Source organism: Lacerta agilis, chromosome W, assembly GCF_009819535.1.
Source record: "Lacerta agilis isolate rLacAgi1 chromosome W, rLacAgi1.pri, whole genome shotgun sequence".
In the NCBI taxonomy this organism is placed as follows: Eukaryota; Metazoa; Chordata; class Lepidosauria; order Squamata; family Lacertidae; genus Lacerta; species Lacerta agilis.
The window spans coordinates 608087-631977 of NC_046330.1; the positions used below are offsets into that span (position 1 = coordinate 608087).

The 23891-nt window shown below is 44.7% G+C and overlaps 1 protein-coding gene across 3 annotated transcripts in view; it reads left to right on the forward strand.

Moving 5' to 3' along the window:
- Window positions 1-23891, forward strand: part of LOC117039786 (synaptic functional regulator FMR1-like) — a 200134-nt gene that overhangs the window by 81574 nt on the left and 94669 nt on the right. For 2 of the 3 annotated variants that reach the window (XM_033136983.1, XM_033136982.1), the window contains exons 6-9: window positions 12156-12249; window positions 12342-12458; window positions 15569-15739; window positions 23347-23425. In XM_033136983.1, coding sequence (XP_032992874.1) covers window positions 12156-12249; window positions 12342-12458; window positions 15569-15739; window positions 23347-23425 — 461 coding nt within the window. The remainder of the gene's footprint in view (window positions 1-12155; window positions 12250-12341; window positions 12459-15568; window positions 15740-23346; window positions 23426-23891) is intronic. The other variant, XM_033136984.1, reaches the window with a different exon arrangement.

Below are 23891 nucleotides of genomic sequence, written 5' to 3' on the forward strand. Positions count from 1 at the left end.
ATATTTCCTGTCCAACTTAAAAACTTCATTTATTTGGTAGTACTGCAACCAGTCAGCAATGTCCTCTTTCAATTGTTCGTAACCCTTCAACTTAAAGCTCTGGCCTTCTTGTTGCAGTATATCAGCATATTTCGGCCATTTTGCAGGCATGTTGGGCCTCTTATAGGCCTTAGCCTCCACTGGAAATATCCATCTATAGCTTTCCTGTCTTGTTTGCCGATTCGAAATTCTTTTGTTTCATCTGTTTAATTTTCCACTCAGTCTCTTGATTCACCAGCACGGAGAACTGAGTTTGTAATATTTTTATATTCTGTTTTAATTGCGTATCCATCGGTTTCAATATCAATTTCTTCTCACAAATCATCAATTGATTCAAAATTTCCTCTTTCTTTTTCTCTTTTCGTTTTCTTTGATGACTATTCTTTTGTATCAAGAATCCTCGCATTACGGCCTTACTCGCATCCCATACCACATCTAGTCCGGTTCCTTTCTGTAAATTCAAGTTAAAATAATCTAATATTTCTTGTTTCGCCTTAGCCACAACTTCTGAATCATCAAACAAACTGTCATTCATTCTCCATCTGACGGGGTTTTTCTCTTTTCCTTTTAACTCTAAATTAATCGAATTGTGATCTGAGAGAGTTCTTGGTGTAATCTCACATCTCAACACCCTACCTATCAATTCTTTTGTTATCCAGATATGATCAATTCTTCCAAAACTTTGTTTAGGTTCTGAGTAGAAAGTAAAATCTTTTGTAGTTGGGTGTTTCAATCTCCAAATATCAACCAATCCAAAATTCTCCGTCAGATCAAAAAAGGATTTTGGTAGTTTACCTTCTTTTACCGTCTTCTTTACAAATGACTTATCCATTTCTGGCATCACTACACCATTGAAGTCCCCCATCATTATCAATTTCTGATCCATCAGTTCCATTATTCTCTCTTCCAGATCCTTGAAAAATTCTGCCTTATTTTCATTTGGTGCATATATTCCGATCACAAACAATTTTTCACCTTGCAGCATGATTTGTACAATTAAAATCCTTCCTTCCTCATCCTTTGAGATCAATTTTGGTTCGAACTTCTCTTTTATGTACAACACAACTCCTCTCTTTTTCGAGGAATCGGAGGAAACGAATTCTCTTCCTAGCTTTTTGTTAATTAAAATATGTCTATGTTTTTTCGCGATGTGAGTTTCTTGAAGACAAATTATGTCCAAATTTCTTCTGTTTAACACATGTCCAATCCTATTTCTCTTATTCTTATCGTTAAGACCGTTCACATTCCACAAAAATTACTTTTAGAGCCTTTGTTTTCCCTCTCCTGTTGTAAAGGTCCTTTAAAGTTTGGTATTATTATTATCAATATCTTCTTCTTCCTCTTCCTCCTCCTCTTCAGTTTCTTCTTCTTCACCCTCTTCTTCTTCATCTACGCCACCATGCGCCCCTAACTCTTCCAGTTTCTCCTCCTCTTCCTCCTCCTTCTTCTTCTTTTCCTGATCAATTTTTCCTTTACCTGGTGCTGGTCCGGCTGCTCCTGTCTTTCCCAAATCTTCTTCATAGCGTCTTGTAAATTTTTTCACTTCCAGTGCGTCTGTCAGTTTAAATCTTTTGTCTTTGTAGTAAAAGGAGATCCCTTCCGGATATTCCCATCTGTGTTGAATTTCTTTCTTCTTAAGTAGTGCCACCAATGGTTTGTATCCATCTCTTTTGCGTAGCAATCTTGTCGGGATCTCCTTAAACACAATTATTTGTTTTCCATCTATTATTAGTTTATTTGTATAACTCAATCTTAGAATGGCATTCCGCATCTCCAAAGAATTAAACATAACCAGACAATCACCTGGAAATTTCTTAGATTTAGCTTTTGCTGATCTCACTTTAATTCTAAAAGCATTCGCAATTGTGTAAGCCACCTCTTCTTCCTTCATATCCATCCATTTGGCCAATTCTTGAATTAATTTCTTCTTTATATCTTCATTTGATTCTTCTTCTATACCTCTAAATTATTTCAAATTCATCTGTTTTTGCCTCATCTCCATCATAGCCAAATTGCCCCACATTTCTTCCTGTGTTTTGTTCATTTGTGTCACCTCCTCTTTCACTTGTTCCGTCTCTTTCTTTGTGGCTCTCACCTCCTTCTGTGTCTTTTTCAATGAATCTTCCATTGTTTTTGATTTCACTGACAGATCCTGTATCTTAGTTTTTAATTCTCCAACTGCTCCCTCTATTTTTTTATCTAATGTTTCCTGAACATTTTCCATTTTTTTCTCCATCCATTGTTCATTTTGCCTAAATTCCTCCTTAATTTTTTGCCATAATGCTTCCAAATCCTTTACCTCCTCTTGTCTGGAGGGTCGTCTATCTAATGGAGTTGTTGGCTTTTTTGTATCTCTTCCTGTCATTTTTTTTAAAATTTTTAAATCTAACTGCAATAACAAGGTTTCTCCACTAGAGGGAGAACCTCTCAATTCTTATTTTGACCACTGGAGGGAGCTCCTATTTAAAACCAAAAATAAGATCAGCAGTACCAATATTTGCCAGACAGTGTCAGCCTTTTGCACACTTCTAATCACTTTCGTTTCTTTGCAGAGCGAAAGCTACACTATAACTGTTGCTTTTCCCACACACAAATGAAGAAAGAAAGTAGAAAGAGGAAAGTCCGCTACTGTAATCCTCCCAGCGATACAATTACAAGCACAAAGCGTCAATATCCAAAACAGAGAAGTCCGTCTTTTTACTGTTCAGCCGTCAATAACGTTAAAATTGTATTCCTGCCCCGATGGGCTTTGTAATCCTCCCCCCGACTGGGGATTGCGATGTTCCAAATCTGCAAAATAATCCTGCCCCGATGGGTTTTGTAATACACCCCCCGACTGGAAGTTGCGATCCTCCAGATCTGCTAAATAATCCTACCCCGATGGGCTTTGTAATCCACCCCCCCCGACAGGGGCAAGCGACTTTCTCCAGTCCCCCCCTAACTCACGGGGGGACTCCCTCCTGATCTCTCCCGAATGGGGAAGCCGGTTTTAAAAAACCACCCCTCTGCCGTCCCGCTGCCATCCACACCAAACCGAGACAGAGTAGAGAATAAATTATAGTCCGTGCCCTCTGGATGGGGTTTTTACCCCTTCCACAGCACTTCTGTTTCTGAGTTACTCTGAGTTATTGTCCGGTAGACTTTTAAGTTCTGGGCTGAGGTACAGGCGATCTTTACCCCACAACCTCTCGGCAGGGACTTCACCAGGGGTATCCCGAGGTTTCTCCACCACCATAAGCTTCCACTCTATCCAATTTAAGTATATAATGCCTTTCTCAATAAAAGAAAGGTCTTTAATAAATCAATCACTCACTTTGTAGGATTTCCAAAACGTAGATCACTCCTGCGCCATTCTGTCCTGCGCCATTTTCCTCACCGCTGTCAGACGGACTCCCTTGTTGCGCCCTTCAGCTGTCCGAATTCTTCCCTAATTTCAAATTAGCTAAAATTTACAGGGTGTTAGGGCGCCAACAAGTTGGTGTGCTGCAGCGCAGCAGTCAGGATGAGATAAGCCAAGGTCAACAGTCCAGGTCAGAAGCCAGCCGAAGTCAGGTATCAGTATTGGGGTCAAGAGAAGCCGAAGTCAGAGACAGTCCAAGTCAGAACAAGCCAAGTCAGTCAGGTACGAACCAGGAACACCGGAACAAGATGAGCAAAAGTAACCACGCGCCCAGCACAATCGTTGCAGACGCTGTGGAATAGGGCAGTTAGCTTTCTTAAGAAGATGGTTCACTCCCACGCTTCCTATGAGCTACAGCTGTCTCTATTTTTTTAAAAAAATTTTTTATTATACAGCAAAATCATACACATAACTCAACAGAATACATAACAATTTCAAAACACACACAGAAAGGAAACACACACACCTCTATATACAACCCGTACATAATTTAACAATATTAAAAGAATAATCCTAAAAAGAGGGTCAAAAGACAAACGAAAAAGGATAAAAAAAGAGTGGGATTAGGAGGGGATGGGAAAAAGGAAGGGGGGGAGGAAGAAAGAAAAAAAGGGGAAGAAGCAAAAGGGGAAAGGGAAAAAAGAAAAGAAAAGGAATAAAAAAACTACATTAATTTTACAACTTACAACACTAATACAATATACAATATACAAATACATAAATTGGACTTCCGTTCGTGCTCTTTGTTTCTTTATCTTAACCTTTTTTTTCTCACACAGGTCTTGTTACATCCAGTCTAGTCTTCTTCTTCTTTCTAATGATGTGTTGATATTCAGTACCTACGCAGATTTCACCTTCCTATTGCCAGGAGATTTTGATGTTACTGTACTGGTTTAAATAATCAATAAAAACTTCCCATTCTTTTTGTGTTTTTTGTTTGAATTGACCTCTCATTCTTCCCGTCATTGTCGCTAACTGCATATATTCTGTCATTAAAGCTTGCCAATCACATATTGTGGGGATACTCTCTCCCTTCCAGTTTCTCGCTAAAAGAATTCTGGCCGCTGTGAGGGCATACATTGTTAATGATCTTTTTTCTGTCTTAATTTCTGGAGGTAGTATTCCCAGGAGAAAGGTTTCTGGCTTTTTCTTTATAGAGATTTTCAGAAGTTTTTTTAATTCATTATGAACCTTTCCCCAGTACTCCTTAACTATCTCACATTCCCACCACATGTGGAAGTACGTTCCCAAACTACTTTTACATTTCCAACACAGGGGCGACTGATTTTTAAACATTTTTGATAATTTGACTGGGCTATAGTGCCACCTGTATATCATTTTCATGACATTTTCCCTTAAGTTAATACAGGCTGTAAATCTGATGTCATCTTTCCACAGTTTCTCCCATTGCGTCATGAAAATATTGTGCCCAATATCTTGAGCCCACTTTATCATGGCACTTTTTACCAGTTCTTCTTTGGTTTCCCATTCTAGTATCAGATCGTACATTTTGGAAATGTATTTTCCTTTAGATTGGATTAACTGCGCCTCAAATTTAGATGTTTCATTGGCTATTCCCTCCTTTTTATCTGTCTTGAACCTTTCATTTAACTGGAAGTACTGTAACCATCCTGTCAGTTGATTACTTATCTCTTTGTACTCTTTTAATACAATATTTCCATTCTCCTCCTTTATTAATGTTCTATATCTTGCCCATTTGCCCTGCATATTCTTCCTCCTCACTGTGATTGTTTCTATTGGCGATGTCCATAATGGGATTTTTGGCTCCAGCATCCATCTATGTTTTGTCCAGATTTTAAACAGGGACTTTCTTATAATGTGGTTCAAGAAACCTTTATGGGCGCTTACCTTCCCGTATAACAGGTAGGAGTGCCACCCAAAGCGGTTATCAAACCCCTCCAAATCTAATGTTTCGGGATTTTCCAGATCTATCCAATCTTTTAACCATGTTAAGGCAGCAGCTGTATGATATATCTCTAATTCTGGAAGTGCAAAGCCACCTCTCTCTTTTTTATCTATAAGGATCTGATGCTTTATCCTGGGTTTTCTCCCGCTCCAGATAAATTTAGATATGTCTTTCCTCCATTTTTTAAAGCAGTCCATCCCTCCTAATATAGGGATGGTCTGGAATAAATAACACATCTTAGGCAAAATATTCATTTTCACCACAGCTATCCTTCCTGTTAGCGAGAGGTACAACTTATTCCATGTTTCCATATTACTTTTTATTTCATTCCATGCCTTGGTGTAGTTGTCCTGGTACAGATTGATGCACTTTGCTGTGATCCACACACCCAGGTATTTAACTTTGTTTTTGATTTCCAGGCCAGTTATCAATTGTAATTTTTTAGCTTCTTCTATTTCCATATTTTTAATTAAAAGATTTGTTTTTTTCCCATTCAGCTTGAATCCAGCTAGGTTCCCAAAAGTATTAATCATTTCCAGTGCTGCTGGGATACTGTTTTGAGGTTCCTCAGTAGTGATTATTATATCATCCGCGAATGCCCGGATCTTATGAGATGTTGCTCCTATTTTGATTCCTCTAATTCTTTCATTATTCCTAATTGAATTTAGGAGAGTTTCCAACACCAAAATGAATAGTAATGGAGAGAGGGGACACCCCTGTCTCGTGCCCTTCTCAATTGCAATTCTTTCCGTAATATTTCCGTTGATTATTAAGTTTGCACTTTGTTTATTATAAATTGCTCCAATCCCTCTCTCAAACTCCTTTCCTAATTTCATTAATTGTATTTGTTTCTTCATAAACTCCCATGAAATGTTGTCGAACGCTTTTTCCGCGTCGATCAACATTAGGGCTGCTGGTTTATCATGATTAAATTCCAGGTATTCTAGGATATTGATAATATTTCTAGTATTGTTCTGGATGTTCCTTCCCGGCAAGAAACCCGCTTGATTATGATGTATTATGTCCTTCAAAATCTCTTTTAGCCTATTTGCCAATATTGTTGTAAAAAGTTTGTAATCGTTGTTTAATAGCGATATTGGCCTATAGTTTGTCATCTGTTCAGGGTCCCCACCTTGTTTCGGTATTAATGTAATAAATCCTTCTGTCCATGAGCTCGGTACATCACCCTTTTCCATAACCTCATTGAATAGTTCTTTTAGTTGTTTACATATTGTATCCTCTATCTTTTTATAGAATTCAGCTGGTAATCCATCAGGGCCTGGTGTTTTCCCTGCTTTAGATTGAGCTACAGCTGTCTCTAATTGCCGCCTTCGCTTCTCAGCTCGGCGTTCTACAGCTGAGAAGGGAGGAGGAGAGGGGATTGGCTGATTCTCCTAGTCCCTGGGATCGAGCGGAGACGACGGAAAACCTAGGAAGGCGTTGTTGTCTTCATCCATGGATTCAAAAATGGCATCCCATTCTCCCCCACCCTCGGGGACAGGCGACAGTTCCAAGAAGGACAGTTCCAAGAAGTCCACCTCCTCCTTGTACCCCTCTTCCTCCACCTTGTGGGCTGAAACCCCCAAAAGTCTGCCTCATCTTCATCAGTGATATCGAATACTCCCTCTAGGGCCCTGCCCGGTGGTTTGGGTTTGTCTGGGAATAGTGCGTGGAACTCCTCTACCAAGTATTCCTCTGTAATGGTACTAGCGGGCACCCACACATTTTTCGAGCTTGGCTCCCCCTCCCCGGCCCTAAATATTCCAACTCTCCCTTGTGCCACCTGGCATCCAAAATTTCAGTTACCTGATTGCAGAGCTCACTCTCCTCTACATCGGGTGGCGGTGGGGCCTCTAGCTCCCCCCTAGGGAAATGCCCTTCACCCCTATACCTAGATAGCAGGGACCTGTGAAACACTGGGTGTATTCTCATAGTATCCGGCAGTTTGAGCTTAAACGCCACTGGATTGACTTGCTGCACTACCTCAAAAGGCCCCAATCTCCTGTGCTCCAATTTTTTGCACCTACCTCTCAGGGGCAAGCCTTGTGCCGACAGCCACACCTTATCCCCCACCCGTATGACATCCCCAGGCCTCCTATGCCGATCCGCCCCCTTTTTGTAAGCTTCCTTGGCCCTCTCCATGTTCTCCTTGAGCTGATGATGCAACCTAGCCATATCTTCCGCCATCTCCTCGGCAGCAGGCACATCCAGACTCTCTTGCTCCCTTCCTGGAAAGGCCCTGGGTGCAGGCCGTAGTTGGCCTTAAAGGGACTCATCCCTGTGGACACGTGTTCTGCATTGTTGTAAGCAAATTCCGCCAATGCTAGTTTGTCAACCCAATCATTCTGCCTTTCATTGACATAGCAGCGCAGGTACTGCTGCAAAATGGAATTGGCTCTTTCAGCCTGCCCATTGGTTTGCGGGTGTTTGGCCGTGGACAGGCTCACATCCACCTGCAGCAAACTCATGAGCTTACGCCAAAATCGTGATGTGAACTGCCTCCCACGATCAGTGCAACCTAAAGACATGATCCAAGAATAGTCTGGCTGTCTCTTCCGCCGAGACTGCTCGAGGACATGCTACGAAGTGACACATCTTGGTAAGGAGGTCCACCACCACTAACACAGCTGTTTCCCCCCGCGATTTGGGCAGTTCAGTCATGAAATCAATGGATACTGCTTCCCATGGCCTCCCCGGTGCCGCTCTCTCCCCCTTGGCCCTTTGGCACATGTCGCACCCAAATACGTAATCCTTGACGTCCTCCCTAACCTTGGGCCACCAAAAGTCTCCCGTGACCAGCTGTATGGTCTTATGCTGCCGAAATGACCCGCTGTGGGGTTGTCATGAAGCTGCTGGAGGATTCTGGCTCGTAATTCCTCCCCGGGAATATACAACGCCCCTTTATGAATCAGCAGGCCACCCCTCTCCTCAAAACCTGCTTCCACCCCCTTGCCCTCCTTGAGTTCTCTGAGTCTTTCTCGAGCGAAGGCATCTTCTCGTGTGAGCCGGATCAGTTCTGCTCCAACCTCCACAACTCCAGCGCAGCTCCATTGTTCTTGCGCAAAGATGTGCCTGGCCTCCGGCACCCCTTCTTCCTCCAGATATTCCGGTTTCCGGGAAAGTGCATCTGCCCGCATGTTCTGCTTACCCGGAACGTACTGGATTTTAAGTTGAAACCCACAAAAAACTCCACCCACCTAATCTGCCTCTGGTTGAGCACTCTCGCCGCTCGCCAGTATTCCAGGTTCTTGTGATCAGTGCACACCTGGATCTGCTGGCGCGCTCCCACCAAGAAATGCCGCCAATGCTTAAAAGTGGCGTAGGTAGCGAGTAGCTCCTTGTCCCAAACCGTGTAGTTTCTTTCAGGCTTCTTGAGCTTTCTGGAGAAAAAGGCACACGGTCTCCAATCCTCTTCCGCGTTCTGTTGGAGTAGCACTGCCCCAATCGCCTTGTCCGACGCATCGGTCTCCACCCTCATCAGGCTACTCGGGTCCATGTGGATCAGTTGTTCTTCTGACGCGAAAATCCTCTTTAATTGCTCAAACGCCTCCTGCACATCCCTTGTCCATTGGAACTTTCTCTTACCGCTCAAACAGTCCGTGATAGGTGCCGTGACATGCGCAAAATTCTTGATGAATTTGCGATAGAAGTTCCCGAACCCCAAGAAACGCTGCACATCCCTTTTTGTCTTGGGACTCTTCCACTCCAACACCGCTTTCACCTTCTCATCATCCATGGCGAGCCCCCTATCCGACAGCCTGTAGCCCAGGAAGTCTACCTCCCTGGTGTGGAACTGACACTTTTCAAGCTTGGCGTACAGCTGGTGCTGTTTTAGCTTCTCCAACACTTGCCGAACATGTTTGACATGCTCCTCCTCCTTCTCTGAGTAGATCAAGATGTCATCCAAGAAACACACACAGTTCTTATATAGGAGAGGCCCCAGCACGTGGTGCATGAAGGCTTGGAAGCACGGACTTCCCGCTTGTAATCCGAAAGGCATAATGAGATATTCGAAGGCTCCCGGGGTGTGAACATGGTGGTTTTCCATTCGCCCCCTTCTCTGACCCTAATCAGGTTGTAAGCTCCCCGGAGGTCCAGCTTGGTGAAGATCCTCCCCTTGTGCACCCTTGCTAACAGATCGTTGATGCGCGGCATGGGAAAGCTGATGGGTTCCATCAAGGAATTCATGATTCTGAAATCCATCATAAGGCGGTACTGTTTTGTGTTCTTCTTGTCCACAAAAAACACTGGACTGCCCCCCCACCGCCTTGGACTCACGTATAAATCCTCTCTGCAGATTCTTGTCAATGAATTCCTTGAGCTCTTGCATCTCTTGGTCTGACATAGAATACAACTTCCCTGCAGGCAATTTGGCACCCGGTACCAAATTGATTTGGCAGTCATAGGACCGGTGTGGAGGCAATCTATCCGCCTCCCTTTCACTGAAAACTTCTGCAAAATCCGCGTACTCAGAAGGCACGTTGCCGTCTCCATGCAAGCTGGCCCGAGCCGCTGTGGCCCCTTGCTGCAGATCCCGGCCTCCTCTCAGGCAGTGTTCCACGCAATGCGCCAAGCCAAAGGTGAGTGACCTCTGATTCCATGAGACCACCGGATCATGAAGATTCAGCCAACTCATGCCTAGGATGATGGGAGGTCCCGCCAACGTAGTCACATGGAAGGCTATCGTCTCGGAATGTCCCGAAATGCTCATGCACATGGGAGCAGTTTGATGCGTGATTCCCCCCCCCCCAACAACTTCCGCCCATCAATGGTGGTAACCTGCAAAGGGAAATCCAATGGGAGCAAATGCAACTGGTGCTCCATGGCAAAGTCTTTACTGAAAAAGTTTGCACTGGCGCCCGAGTCCACCAATCCTTGCACTTCCACTGGGTAGCCATTGGGGAGCTCCAGTACCACCTCAACAACAATTCCCGCCTTGGGAGCTTCTGGTCGGGGCACCTTCATTCCTGTTCTACCTGACTGCTTGCCCCCCTTTCTGCAGCCAGGCACCGTTGTTTCCCGGCACCTTCACCTCCTCAGCCACCTCCTGGACCGCTGTTCCTGCCATGCCCTGCCAGGCCTTGATAAAATGTCCAATCTGGTTGCAAAGAGAGCACTTTCTGGCCATTTTCCAGACGTTCCCCTCCACCTTCCTGGGCGGTGCGGCATTTGAAAAGTCCCTCGCGCGCACTGAACCAATTTCCATCAGTTCAGGAGCTGGAAGTCCAGGCGCTGTGCCAGAAACCTTCTCTGGAATGTGGTTGCCTTGGAAACGCTCCCCTCTGAACTTCCTTTTCTCAAGGACGCGTGCCTCCTGTCTGACGCCTATCGCTAAAGCCTCCTTGGTCAATTCATCCATCGTCCTAGGCCTGGGACCACGAGAAAGTTCATCTTTAACGTCGGAATTCAAACCATTTTTGAACAAAGCCTGCACTGGTTCCGACACCAGATCCCAGCCAAGTTTATGGATCAATATCGCAAATCGGGACCAATACGAGTGGAGAGTCAGGGACCCCTATTTGAGCGTTAGCAGCTCCTGTTGCGTCACATCCCCTTGCACCTCACTCATAAAAATTGCATCCATGGCTTCAAAAAACTTTGCCAAGTCCTTGAGCGCATCATTTCCCGCTGCTATTAATGGGCGCACCCATTCCCTCGCACCCACCTCCAGGTGGGATACTACAAAGGCTACCCGCTCCTCATCATTGGCAAACTCCTTCTTTTGCAAGTCCAGAGCATATTTTATCTCATTCTTAAATCCCATATACTTTTGGGGATTCCCGCCAAATTTGCTCACCAGCGTTGGTAGCCTTCGCCCAATGGGCGCCGTCCGCACTCCCTGGTCCAGCATCCTGCGCTCATCTAGCCTCACAGCCAGCAACTCCGCGTGCGCTTCCAGCTCCTGTGCCCTTTTCTCTAGCGCAGCCATCTCCTGAGCCGCTCTGCTGCGCTGGTCGCCACTTGATGCTCCCCCGCCGGACGCTCCCTGCTCCGTGCCAGGTTTACTCATCGTGGTGCTTCTGAGGGCGTAGGAACCTGCTCACGAGCAACTGCAATGATTCCCAGATTGCTGTAAGGTCCTCTGTTGGTTGCTCATCGGTAAGCAGGCAAAACTCCTAGTTTCCTTTTAGTTTTATTGTGTAAACTATGTACAGTGCAGAGCTAAAAAGTTCATGTCTGTATCAAGCCCTGTGGTGCATTGCATACTATATGTCAGGGAAAGAGTGGCAACAGCCCAGAGATGGGGGGAGAGAAAGTGACTCATCAAGGGAAGAGGGTTCACTGTGTTATAGGGAACCGTAGCCGATAATCTCCACGGACACTTCATCCTCACCCAGCCCCCGTCATGAGATATCTCCTGAGGAAAGGGAGGTGCCAGGGCTTGAGAGGGAAGGACAGAGTCCCAGCACCGTCAGCCACAGACCGGCGGAGGGTGAGATGCCAGTTCTGGAGGAGGACCAACAGAGAGGGGGAAGAAGGCGATGCAGACATCATCTAAGAATGCCAAGGCTGTGGTGTTGGTGGGCGAACAGACGCCTCCCAGTTCCGGAAACTGATACCGATTGAGCAGACATGTTTTGCAGAGCTCTTGCTGTAAATAGCTAAGGCACAATAAATAGTTATAGTTAATGCAGGTATCTGTGGTTACTCATAAGCAACACACTACAAAGGTAACGAGACCCCGACACTATATAATACTGGTTTTCATTGCAATTCTATGACTGCTTTACAACATTTTGGTTTCATTAAATAAATATTTCCTAATTTTTAAAGTACTTTGTGTTTTAGGTGCGCTAAGGAATCTACGCACAAGGACTTCAAGAAGGCAGTTGGGGCGTTTTCAGTAACATATGATTCTGAAGCCCATCAACTTATAATTTTGGTAAGTATTTCTGCTGTTGAGATGTACTCAAACTGTCTTACATTGAATGTGCTAATGATCAGAGATCTATTCTCTCCCCCCCCATTCTTTAGTCTATCAATGAGGTAACAATGAAACGTGCAAATATGCTCATTGATATGCACTTTCGAAGTCTTCGCACCAAGTTATCACTGATAATGAGAAATGAAGAAGCAAGCAAACAATTAGAGGTACTGTATCAGTTTGTATCTGAAAAACTATTCTAAAACTCCACTAATGTATTTGTTGTACTGATCATCTCTGTGGAGTCTTTGGTGGGTTCTTGTAAAAATGGAAAAATAAGAATTTAACAAAGAAATGATCCATAGTAAAAATACTGAGAGAATGATGCTGAAAACAGTTCAGGCATATTATTCATTTTAGCTTATTAGCCCACTCTGTCCCAAAGAGGTATATAATGCTTTCATATTTAATTCAGTGCTAGCAATAGCCCTTGAGATAGGTCACTGTAGTTTCCATTTTACCTACTGGAAATTGAAGTTGGTTCACTTGTCCAAGAATAACCATTGAGTCCATATAATTTGAACTCAACTCAACATTTGGAATGGTGAATACCCTAAAATGCTAGCTGATTACATGCACATACAGGTGATACTCGAAAAATTAGAATATCACGGAAAAGTTCATTTATTCCAGAATTCAACTTAAAAGGTGAAACTAACATATGAGATAGACTCATGACATGCAAAGCGAGAGATGTCAAGCCTTTATTTGTCATAATTGTGATGATTGTGGCGTACAGCTGATGAAAACCCCAAATTCACAATCTCAGAAAATTAGAATATTGTGAAAAGGTGCAGTAGCTACTCAATCCATAACACCTGCAAAGGGTTCCTGAGCCTGTGAGGAGTGAGCTGAAAGTGTTACACTCAGCTCCAAGCTGCGTCCAGCCCACAGGAAGTGACGCTCTGTTATTCTGTGTATGTTATGGAACTGTTGTTTTTCCCAGTTCTCCGTTGCTGTTTCACGGAGGCAGACATGCCGGCACTCTCTCCAGGAGTGTGATTTATGCTTTGCTGTAATAAAACTGCTTTGCTGAAGAAGCAGGAGTCGTTTGAGTTCGTTACAGACTGTTTTTGCCAGACGCTTTTTGCAGGAGGTTTTAGCTTCCAGGAAGGCTGCAACTCTGCTGAATCGAAAGGAGTTTTTCGAACTGCGCAACAGAAGCCTAACGGGCCGTGATTTATGGTTTCTGGATGCGGGGTTTTTGCTGCTATGAACCCCTTGCAACTTCAAAGAGCCTTTAAATGGTCTCCCAGTCTGGGTCAGTAGGAATCACAATCATGGGGAAGGCTGCTGACCTGACAGCTGTGCAGAAAACGGTCATTGAGATCCTCCATAAGGAGTTGTTCAGTCGTTCAGTCGTGTCCGACTCTTCGTGACCCCATGGACCAGAGCACGCCAGGCACGCCTATCATTCACTGCCTCCCGCAGTTTGGCCAAACTCATGTTAGTAGCTTCGAGAATACTGTCCAACCATCTCATCCTTTGTCGTCCCCTTCTCCTTGTGCCCTCCATCTTTCCCAACATCAGGGTCTTTTCCAGGGAGTCTTCTCTTCTCATGAGGTGGCCAAAGTACTGGAGCCTCAACTTCAGGATCTGTCCTTCTAGTGAGCACTCAGGGCCGATTTCCTTGAGAATGGATAGGTTTGATCTTCTTGCAGTCCATGGGACTCTCAAGAGTCTCCTCCAGCACCATAATTCAAAAGCATCAATTCTTCGGCGATCAGCCTTCTTGATGGTCCAGCTCTCACTTCCGTACATTACTACTGGGAAAACCATAGCTTTAACTATACGGACCTTTGTTGGCAAGGTGATGTCTTTGCTTTTTAAGATGCTGTCTAGGTTTGTCATTGCTTTTCTCCCAAGAAGCAGGCGTCTTCTAATTTCGTGACTGCTGTCACCATCTGCAGTGATCATGGAACCCAAGAAAGTGAAATCTCTCACTGCCTCCATTTCTTCCCCTTCTATTTGCCAGGAGGGAAAGCCTCAAAAGGTAATTGCGGAAGAAGTTGGATGTTCCCAAAGTGCTGTATCAAAGCACATTAATGGAAAGTTATGTGGAAGGGGAAAGTGTGGAAGAAAAAGGTACACAAGCAGCAGGGATGACCGTAGCCTGGAGAGGATTGTCAGGAAAGGACCATTCAAATGTGTTGGGGACTTTCACAAGGAGTGGACTGAGGCTGGAGTTAGTGCATCCAGAGCCACCACACACAGACGGATCCTGGAGATGGGCTTCAGATGTTGTATTCCTCTTGTCAAGCCACTCCTGAACAAGAAACAACGTCTGGGCTACAGAAAAAAAGAACTGGTCTGTTGCTCAGTGGTCTCAAGTCCTCTCATTTGGAAACCAAGGACCCAGAGTCTGGAGGAAGAATGGGGAGGCACACAATGCCAGATGCTTGAAGTCCAGTGTGAAGTTTCCACAGTCTTATGTTGATTTGGGGGATTCATGTCATCTGCTGGTGTTGGTCCACTGTGCTTTATTAAGTCCAGGGTCAACGCAGCCGTCTACCAGGAGATTTTGGAGCATTTCATGCTTCCTTCCGTAGATGAGCTTCATGGGGATGCTGACTTCATTTTCCAGCAGGACTTGGCACCCGCCCACACTGTCAAAAGTACCAAAACCTGGTTCAATGCCCATGGGATTACTGTGCTTGATTGGCCAGCAAACTCGCCTGACCTGAACCCCATAGAGAATCTATGGGGCATTGTCAAGAGAAAGATGAGAGATATGAGACCGAGCAATGCAGAAGAGCTGAAGGCCGCTCTTGAAGCGTCCTGGTCTTCCATAACACCTCAGCAGTGCCACAGCCTGATAGCATCCATGCCATGCCACATTGTGGCAGTAATTGATGCAGAAGGGGTCCAAACCAAGTACTGAGTACATATGCATGCTTCTACTTTTCAGAGATCCACTATTGTTCTATTTGCAATCCTTGTTTTGATGATTTCATTTAATATTCTAATTTTCTGAGATTGTGAATTTGGGGTTTTCCTCAGCTGTACGCCACAATCATCACAATTATGACAAATAATGGCTTGACATCTCTCGCTTTGCATGTCATGAGTCTATCTCGTATGTTAGTTTCACCTTTTAAGTTGAATTCCTGAAATAAATGAACTTTTCCACGATATTCTAATTTTTCGAGTATCACCTGAAACTGCTTTGCTACTTTAAGTGATTTTATTAGGTACTTTTTAAGGGATTCTAAGTGAGTGAGCAACTTTGCTATTTTGCACAACTTTCAGTTTTAACCAAGAATGCATCTTTCTACAGAGTTCAAGGCAGCTTGCTTCACGATTTCATGAGCAGTTCATAGTATGTGAAGATCTAATGGGTCTGGCCATTGGCACTCATGGTGCTAATATTCAGCAAGCCAGAAAAGTACCGGGTGTGACAGCTATAGATCTTGATGAAGACACTTGTACATTCCATATTTATGGGGAGGTGAGGTGCATTTGTTTTTTGTGAAACTGATTCTAGGACACTGCAACCCTTTGACAGCCTTTTAAAATTTGATTGATTGTATTGCACATATACATAAATCAAAATGCGCAAACTTAACCAAAAAAACAACAACACAAAAACTTACGTAGAGAGAGCAAAAAAGAAAGGAATAAAAACAGAAACACCAGAAAGGAAGAAAGAAGTAAGAGATATAAATATATACCTTTTGTAAGTACATTTAAATCTTGAAAAGAAAAAGAAAAGAAAAAAGGGAACATACATAAAACAACCTCAGTTCATTCTTCAATAAAAGACATTTCAGAAAAAGAAACACACTTATTGTGGACTTCCGCCAACTTCACAACAGTTCATTATTTCTAATTAAAGTCTACCTATCTGTATTTCAATAAATTCCTCATCTTGGTATCCGGGAGCTTTTTCCTTTGCGGAGTTATTCTAAACACAGCCAGATCTTAGCTGATGAACTTTGGTTCATCAAGTAGTTATTTAGGTAATCCCATTCTTTTTAAACTATCTTGTTAGATTTATATCTTATTATATCTGTCAGCTTCTCAAGTTCCAAGTACTCACACAGTTTGCACAACCATTCTTCTTTGATGGGTATATGATCTTGCTTCCATGCTGCTTCCATGCTCCCTTGCTGCTGACGTTGCATAAAGAAATAGTCTTGTTTTCTCTTTAGGGAAATTGTTTGTCAAAATTCCCAAAATAAATTCTTCTTTTTTGTTGTTGTTTTTAATAACTTCTTCATCTCCTCATAGGTCGTGTCCCAGAACTTTCAAATCTCTGGGTAAAAGGTTCCTACTTGATTTTTGCACCTCCAACACTTGTTATGAGTTTTATTAATTTTTGCCAGCTTCACAGGGGTCCAATACCACCTGTATTGCATTTTCATGAGATTTTCTCTTATTAAGTAACAAGCCGTAAATTTTACATTCTTTGTCTATAGTTCTTTCCATTTATCCAATTAAATCGTGTCGCCTAGATCTTGTTCCCATTTTATCATAACGTCTTTGATTTCTTCATCTTTCAACTGCCAATTGAACAGTAACTTAAACATTTTGGATAAAGTCTTTTGATTATTATATAGGATGTCTTTCTCCAGGTTCAATATTTTATTATCAAAACCCTTAAATCTTTTATCTTTTTCAATGACCGCTTTTAACTTATAATACTCTAACCAAGTTAATCCCATCTTTTTTATTTCTTCAAAGTTCTTTAATTTTGGGTAATTACTTATTTCCTCTACCAAATCCCTATAAATTGGCCAATCATTGCTCATATTCTTCCTATGGACTGCTATCGATTCAATGGGTGAGAGCCACCAAGGTGTCCTTGGAACCATTAAAGGTTTATTTCTCTCCCAGACATTATACAATTACACTGTGATTTATGAATCCCCATGTGATTTTATTGTATCATATCCTAAGTACCCGTGCCAGTCGAAAGCATTCTCCCAACCCTCTAAATCCAATATCTCAGTTTTTTTTTTTTAGCAATATCCAATCCTTTATTCAGGTCCAGCATGCCGCTTCAAAATATAATCTGAGATCTGGGACTGCAAATCCCCCTCTCTACTTAACCTCTGTTAACAATTTGAATTTTATGCGCAGTTTTTTTCCTTGCCAAATAAACTTAGCAAGGTCTTTTTATGCTTTGCTAGTTATTTAAAATCCCATTGTTCTTTGTAATTCATCTTGTTCTTTTGTCCTCCTTGCTGGTAGAATCGAACACCGCCTCCCACGCCCCAGAGGAGCCCACCGCTGGAAGGAAATCCCAGAGACCCTCCCCCTTATCGGTGCCCTCGTAGCCTTCCCCTCCAGACCCCCTCTTCCTCCTCAGAGGGAGGGAAAACCCCAAATTCCCCCTCGAGGTAAATTGCCTTCCACGGTCAGAAATCACCCGCGAAGGGATGCCATGCAGCCTGAAGACGTGATCTACAAACAGCCTTGCGGTTTCTTCTGCTGACATCGCACGTGGGCAGGCCACAAAGTGGCACATTTTAGTCAACAGGTCTACCACTACCAGCACTGCCGTCTTACCCCGTGACAAGGGCAAATCAGTGATGAAATCGAGGGACACCGCCTCCCACGGTCTCCCTGGGGTGGGTAAGGGTTCCAGCAACCCCGCCGGGGCCATTCTTTCTCCCTTCGCCCTCTGACACATGTCACACCCTCGCATATAATCCCCACACGTCTTCCCTGACCCTTCGGAACCAGAAGAAGAAGAAGAAGAAGAGTTTGGATTTGATATCCCGCTTTTCACTACCCGAAGGAGTCTCAAAGCGGCTAACATTCTCCTTTCCCTTCCTCCCCCACAACAAACACTCTGTGAGGTGAGTGGGGCTGAGAGACTTCAGAGAAGTGTGACTAGCCCAAGGTCACCCAGCAGCTGCATGTGGAGGAGTGGAGACGCGAACCCGGTTCCCCAGATTACGAGTCTACCGCTCTTAACCACTACACCACACTGGCTCTCCCTTGTAAATCCCTTGTAACGAGCAACGTGGTCTTACGTTGTCCAAAATGTCCCGCTGTGGGGTTGTCATGAAGCTGCTTGAGGACCCTGCCTCTCAAGTCCTCACCTGAAATGTACAGCGCCCCTTTGTGAAACAACAGCCCCACTTTTTCCTCAAAACCTTCAACAACCCCCGCCCTTCTTTGAGCTCCCTGAGTTTCTCTTGAGCAAACCCATCCTCCCCTGTGAGTTTGATGAGGTCAGCCCCTCCCCCCAAGGTTCCCCCACAGGTCCAATTTTCCTGCCGGAACATTGTCTGGCCACTGGAGGTCCCTCATCTTCCATGTACTCTGGCTTCCTCGACAATGCATCGGCCCTCACATTATGCTCCCCTGGAACATACTGGATCTTGAAATTAAAGTTGGCGAAAAACTCCGCCCACCGGATCTGCCGCTGGTTGAGCACCCTTGCGGTCCGCCAGTACTCAAGATTCTTGTGGTCGGTGTATACCTGGATCTGCTGATGTGCCCCGATCAGGAAGTGCCTCCATTGCTTGAAGGCCACAAAAATGGCAAGCAGTTCCTTATCCCAAATTGTGTAGTTCTGTTCAGACTTGTTGAGCTTCCTGGAGAAAAAGGCACAAGGTCTCCATTCCTTCTCCGTGTCCTGCTGTAGGAGGATCGCTCCTATGGCCCTGTCCGGCGCATCCGTCTCTACCCTCAGGGGTTTGGCCAGGTCCACATGGAGCAGCTGTTCCTCTGAAGCAAAGACTTGTTTTAAACGCTCAAATGCCTCCTGCACCTCCCCAGTCCACTGAAATTTCTTCTTACCACTTAAGCAGTCCGTGATGGGGCTGGTAACATGCGCAAAGTTCTTGATAAACTTGCGATAGAAGTTACTGAAGCCCATAAATCTTTGCACATCCTTCTTGGTTTTGGAGCTCTTCCAGTCCAGTATTACCCTCACCTTCTCAGTGTCCATGGCCAGGCCCCTGTCGGACAACTTGTAACCCAATAGCTCGACCTCCCGAGCATGAAACTGGCATTTCTCCAATTTGGCGTACAACTGGTGCTCCTTAAGTTTCTGTAGCACCTCTCTGACATCCTTTACGTGCTGCTTTTCGTCCCCCCAAAACACCAGAATGTTATCTAAAAAACAAACAAAGTTTTTGTACAGGAGGGGGCCCAGCATGTGGTGCATAAATGCTTGGAAACACGACGATCCGGCTTGTGGACCGAAAGGCATAACAAGATATTCAAAAGCGCCCAGCGGTGTAAACATGGTCGTCTTCCATTTGTCCCCTTCTCTCACGCTGATCAGGTTGTACGCTCCCCTCAGGTCCAGCTTGGTGAAAATCTTTCCCTTTCACATCCTTGCCAGCAGATCGTTGATACGAGGCATGGGAAAGGTGACTGGTTCCGTTAAGGAATTGACGATTCTAAAATCCACCACAAGGCAGTGCTGTTTGAACTGTTTCTTGTCCACAAAGAACACTGGGCTTCCCCCACTGCCTTGCTTTATCATATGAAACTTCTCTGCAGATTTTTCTCTATGAATTCCTTCAATTCTAGCATCTCTTGGTCTGACATGGAGTACAACTTCCCTGCTGGTAGCTTGGCCCCCGGCACCAAATTAATCTGGCAGTCGTAAGGCCGATGGGGCGGGAGCTTGTCTGCTTCCCTTTCACTGAAAACATCCTCAAAATCAGCGTATTGTGGAGGAATTGCCTCTGCCAGTCGCGCCACCTCTCACCCTGGGTCTCTCTTCCCCCAGACAGTGCCCCACGCATGTGAGGGGGTCTGGTGAGTCACTTCTCCGCCCAGTAACTCCCTCCCATCAATAGTTGTGACTTGCAGGGGAAAATCAAGCAGAAGCAAATGCAGTTGGTGCTCCAAAGCAAAGTCCTTGCTGAAGAAGTTAACACTTGCTTCCGAGTTGACCAAGGCTTGTACCTCCACGGGATAGCCATTAGGGAGCTCAAGCACCACCTTGATCGCAATCGCGGCCTTGGGAGAACATGGTGGGGGCTCTACTGCTGCGTGCTTGCCTGGCTGCTGCCCCTGTTCCCTTCCTGCAGCCAGGCACTGTTGTTTCCCTGAATCTTGGCCTCTTCCCCCACCTCCTTGACCGCAGTTCCAACCATGCCCTGCCAGCCTTTGTGCTGCGGGCACGCCTTGGCGAAGTGGTCTAGCTGATTGCATAGGAAACATATTTTGCCTGACTTCCAGCTCCTCCCCTCTTGTCTTCCCTTGGGATGCAGCATTTCCATTGGTTCCTCAGGAGGAAATCTGGGCGTTGTGCCAACCGGCTTCGCAGGAATGCGGTTACTATGGAAACACTCCCCTCTGTTTTTCCGTCTTTCCAGAAGGCGTGATTCTTGACGGACGCCTATGGATAACGCCGCTTTCGTGAGCTCATCCATCGTTCTTGGCCTCGGGCCACGAGAGAGCTTGTCTTTAACGTCAGAGTTCAGACCCATTTTAAACAGTGCCTGCATCGGTTCGGACACCAGGTCCCAGCCCAGTTTATGAACAAGCATCGCAAATCGGGACCAATAACTGCGCACTGTCGGGGACCCCTGTTTGAGTGTTAAAAGCTCCTGCTGTGTGACGTCCCCCTGGATTTCACTGGTGAGCATCGCGGCCATTGCCTCATAAAACTTCCCCAAGTCCTGAAGCGCATTGTTTCCTGCGGCTATCAAGGGGTGCACCCATTCGCGAGCCCCCCCCTTCCAGATGGGATACAATAAAGGTCACCCGCTCCTTGTCGTTGGCAAATTCTCTTCTTTGCATGTCTAGGACGTACCTTATTTCGGTTTTAAACCCCAGGTACTCTTGTGGGTTACCACCAAACTTGCTGACTAGCGTGGGTACCTTTCTCCCAATGGGTGCTGCTTTGGCTTGCTGCTCCTGCAGTCTGCGCTCCTCCATCCTTGTTGCGAGGTCGGCAGCGTGCGCCTCAAGTTCCGCATTCCTCTGCACCAGTGCTGCCATTCGTCGAGCTGTGTCCTCCAAGCCTCTCCACCCACGACTCCTTGCCCCTTCGACTTGACGCTCTCCTCCTGACTCATTGCCGCACTGGTCCCTAATACTCATGAGCAACCGCGAAGAGTCCCAGATTGCTGTAAGATCCTAGCGTTGGTTACTCACAAGTAACAAGGCAGAAACTCCGGCATGTCTTTTATCAGGTTTATTGTGCAAACTATTTACAGTGCAGAGCAAACAAGTTCATGTCCGTCTCAGTCACTCGCAGAATCTGGGAGTGGCCCCTTCCAGCTACGTCCCCAACATAAGAATTTCGGGACCCCAGTCTCCTCCTCCTCTCTTTGCGTTTCACCCCTCTGCGCAATTGGGGCGACGGAAATGTCGTACCTCCCTCCTGGTCAGCCAGACGAGATGGGGCACTGGGGCTCTCAGCAGCATCTCCAAGCCCTTTCCCCACCAGGCTACCCATTTCCCTCTCCTCCCCACTAGAGGCGTTGCTGTCTCCCGCGCTGGCAGAGGTACTGCTGTCCATGTGGTGTCGGGGCTCTATGTATTCCGACAGAGCCCCAACCCCCCTCCTACAGCCCGATGGCAGTTCCCTGACAGTTCATAACCCTTTTCCATTTTGGGAGAATTGCCTCCTCTAATTTTTTGTAGTAAATTTTTTGTAATCCCATCTGGGCCTGGTGATTTGCCAATCTTCATTTTCCTTTTAACTTGTGCAATTTCCTCTGTTTCTATACTAGAATTTAAATAATCGTATTCTTCTTTTTCAATTACTGGTAATTTGTTTTTTTAACAAATATTCCTTTATTTTGTTATCGTCTTTTGGTTCTAATTCATACAATTTTTAATAAAAAGTTTTTTAAAATTCTTAAATTTTTTCAGGGTCAGTTACTTCTTCACCTTGGTCTGAGATTTTATTTATAATTCTTTTTGTTTGTTTTTTCTTTGTCAACCAGGCCAGCATCTTGCTGGGCTTATTAGCTGATTCGAAATACCTTTGTCTCATCCATTTAATTTTATTTTCCACCTCCTTATTTAATAAATTAAATATATGATGTTGTAGTATCTTTATATTTTCAATTATTTCCTCCTATTTCGGGTTTTTAATCAATTTTTCATTACTTCTTATCTGTCTGGTTATCTCTTGAATATTTTTGTCTTTTTTCTTTTTTATCCTAGCCAAAGCGCCTCATGTAAGTTTTACTTGCATCCCAAATTACATTTATGTCTGCGTTTTGTTTTTTGTTTATTTCAAAGAATTCTGCCAATGTTTATTTTGTTCTTGTCACTAATTGCTCATCTCTTCATATCTCATCGTTCAGCCTCCTTCTTCCCCTTGTTTGTTTTTTAGTTTTCATATGAATTATTACCGCATTATGGTCTGAGATTGTTCTGCTCAGGATTTCTGCCTTTTCCAAATTAAGAGTCAACTCTTTTGAAATCCAAATTGCGTCTATCTTCCCCCCCCCCCCCCCGATTTTTTAGCTTCGGAGAAATGTGTAATTTCCTTCTCATTGGGATGCTTAGTTTCCCAAGTATCATGTAGGTTAAAATTTTCTATCATTTTAATTGTATTTCCTATAGCAGTGGTTTGCAAGCAGTGTCCGGGGCACCCTGGGGTGCCTTGAATGATGGTCGGGGTGCTGTGGGCAATACTGGTCTCTGTCCTTCTTTCCTTCCCTCCCTCCTCTGATGACCTCTCACGTCTCTGCCTCCCAAAGGCTTGCACAGCTGTTTGTTGCAGCAGCCCTGGCTACAAGTTCAGCAGGTGAATGGTGTCTCTGGGGCTCGTCAGGGGGTGCTGGTTGCCAGGAACTGAGGTGGCCTCTGAGTAAGCAAGCAAGAGGGAGAAGGAGCCCAGCCAGCCAGTCCGCCATCCCTTGCTGTTGGAAATGGACAGACAAGTCCCATGCCCCTGTGAGGCAGTGTGAGGAGGCACCTCTCTCTGGAGTGGGGGCAGCCCAGAGACCTGGGGCGGCAGCAACAGCTGCTTGGAGGACTTGCAAGGCTGAGGGAACACTACACAAGGGAGGGTAGTGGTGACATAACTGGGCTCCTGAGCCCCACAGGGGTGCCGCAGAAAGAATGTAGTTGGTCAAGGGAGATGTGGACTCAAAAAGGTTGAAAACCTCTGTCCTATAGGATCAAGATGCAGTGAAGAAGGCAAGAAGTTATCTTGAATTTGCTGAAGATATCATCCAAGTCCCCAGAAACCTAGTAGGTATGTCAATTTGGGCTGTGATTTCAAAGTCAAATCAGTGATTTGTTTTCTTAGAAAGATCAGAGAACTATTTGAAAGCATGACTATTTTATTATTTAAGTTTCAGTTGTGATACATGTGTTAAGGTTTCAGATAAAATCCTAACAATGTGAACTATTTGAAGTCCATGCTTATCCTCTTAGAACCAAATGGTGGCCATTTATCAAACAGATTTACCTTAAAATATGCCTTTTAATGTAAACACTGTGAGGGAATTCACTTGGCTTCTGGATTAGACATTATGAATGACATAGGAAGTAATACATTTTACCTATTAACTGTGGGTCTCATATTGGATCCAGGGTCTAGTAAGTCACCACAGGCACTAGAGCCAGGATATGCCATTTTACATATTGCCAATATCATCCATGAAGCCATATGGATAATCTTGTGCTCCTTTTTATGTTCTTCTGCTACCTAAGCTCTG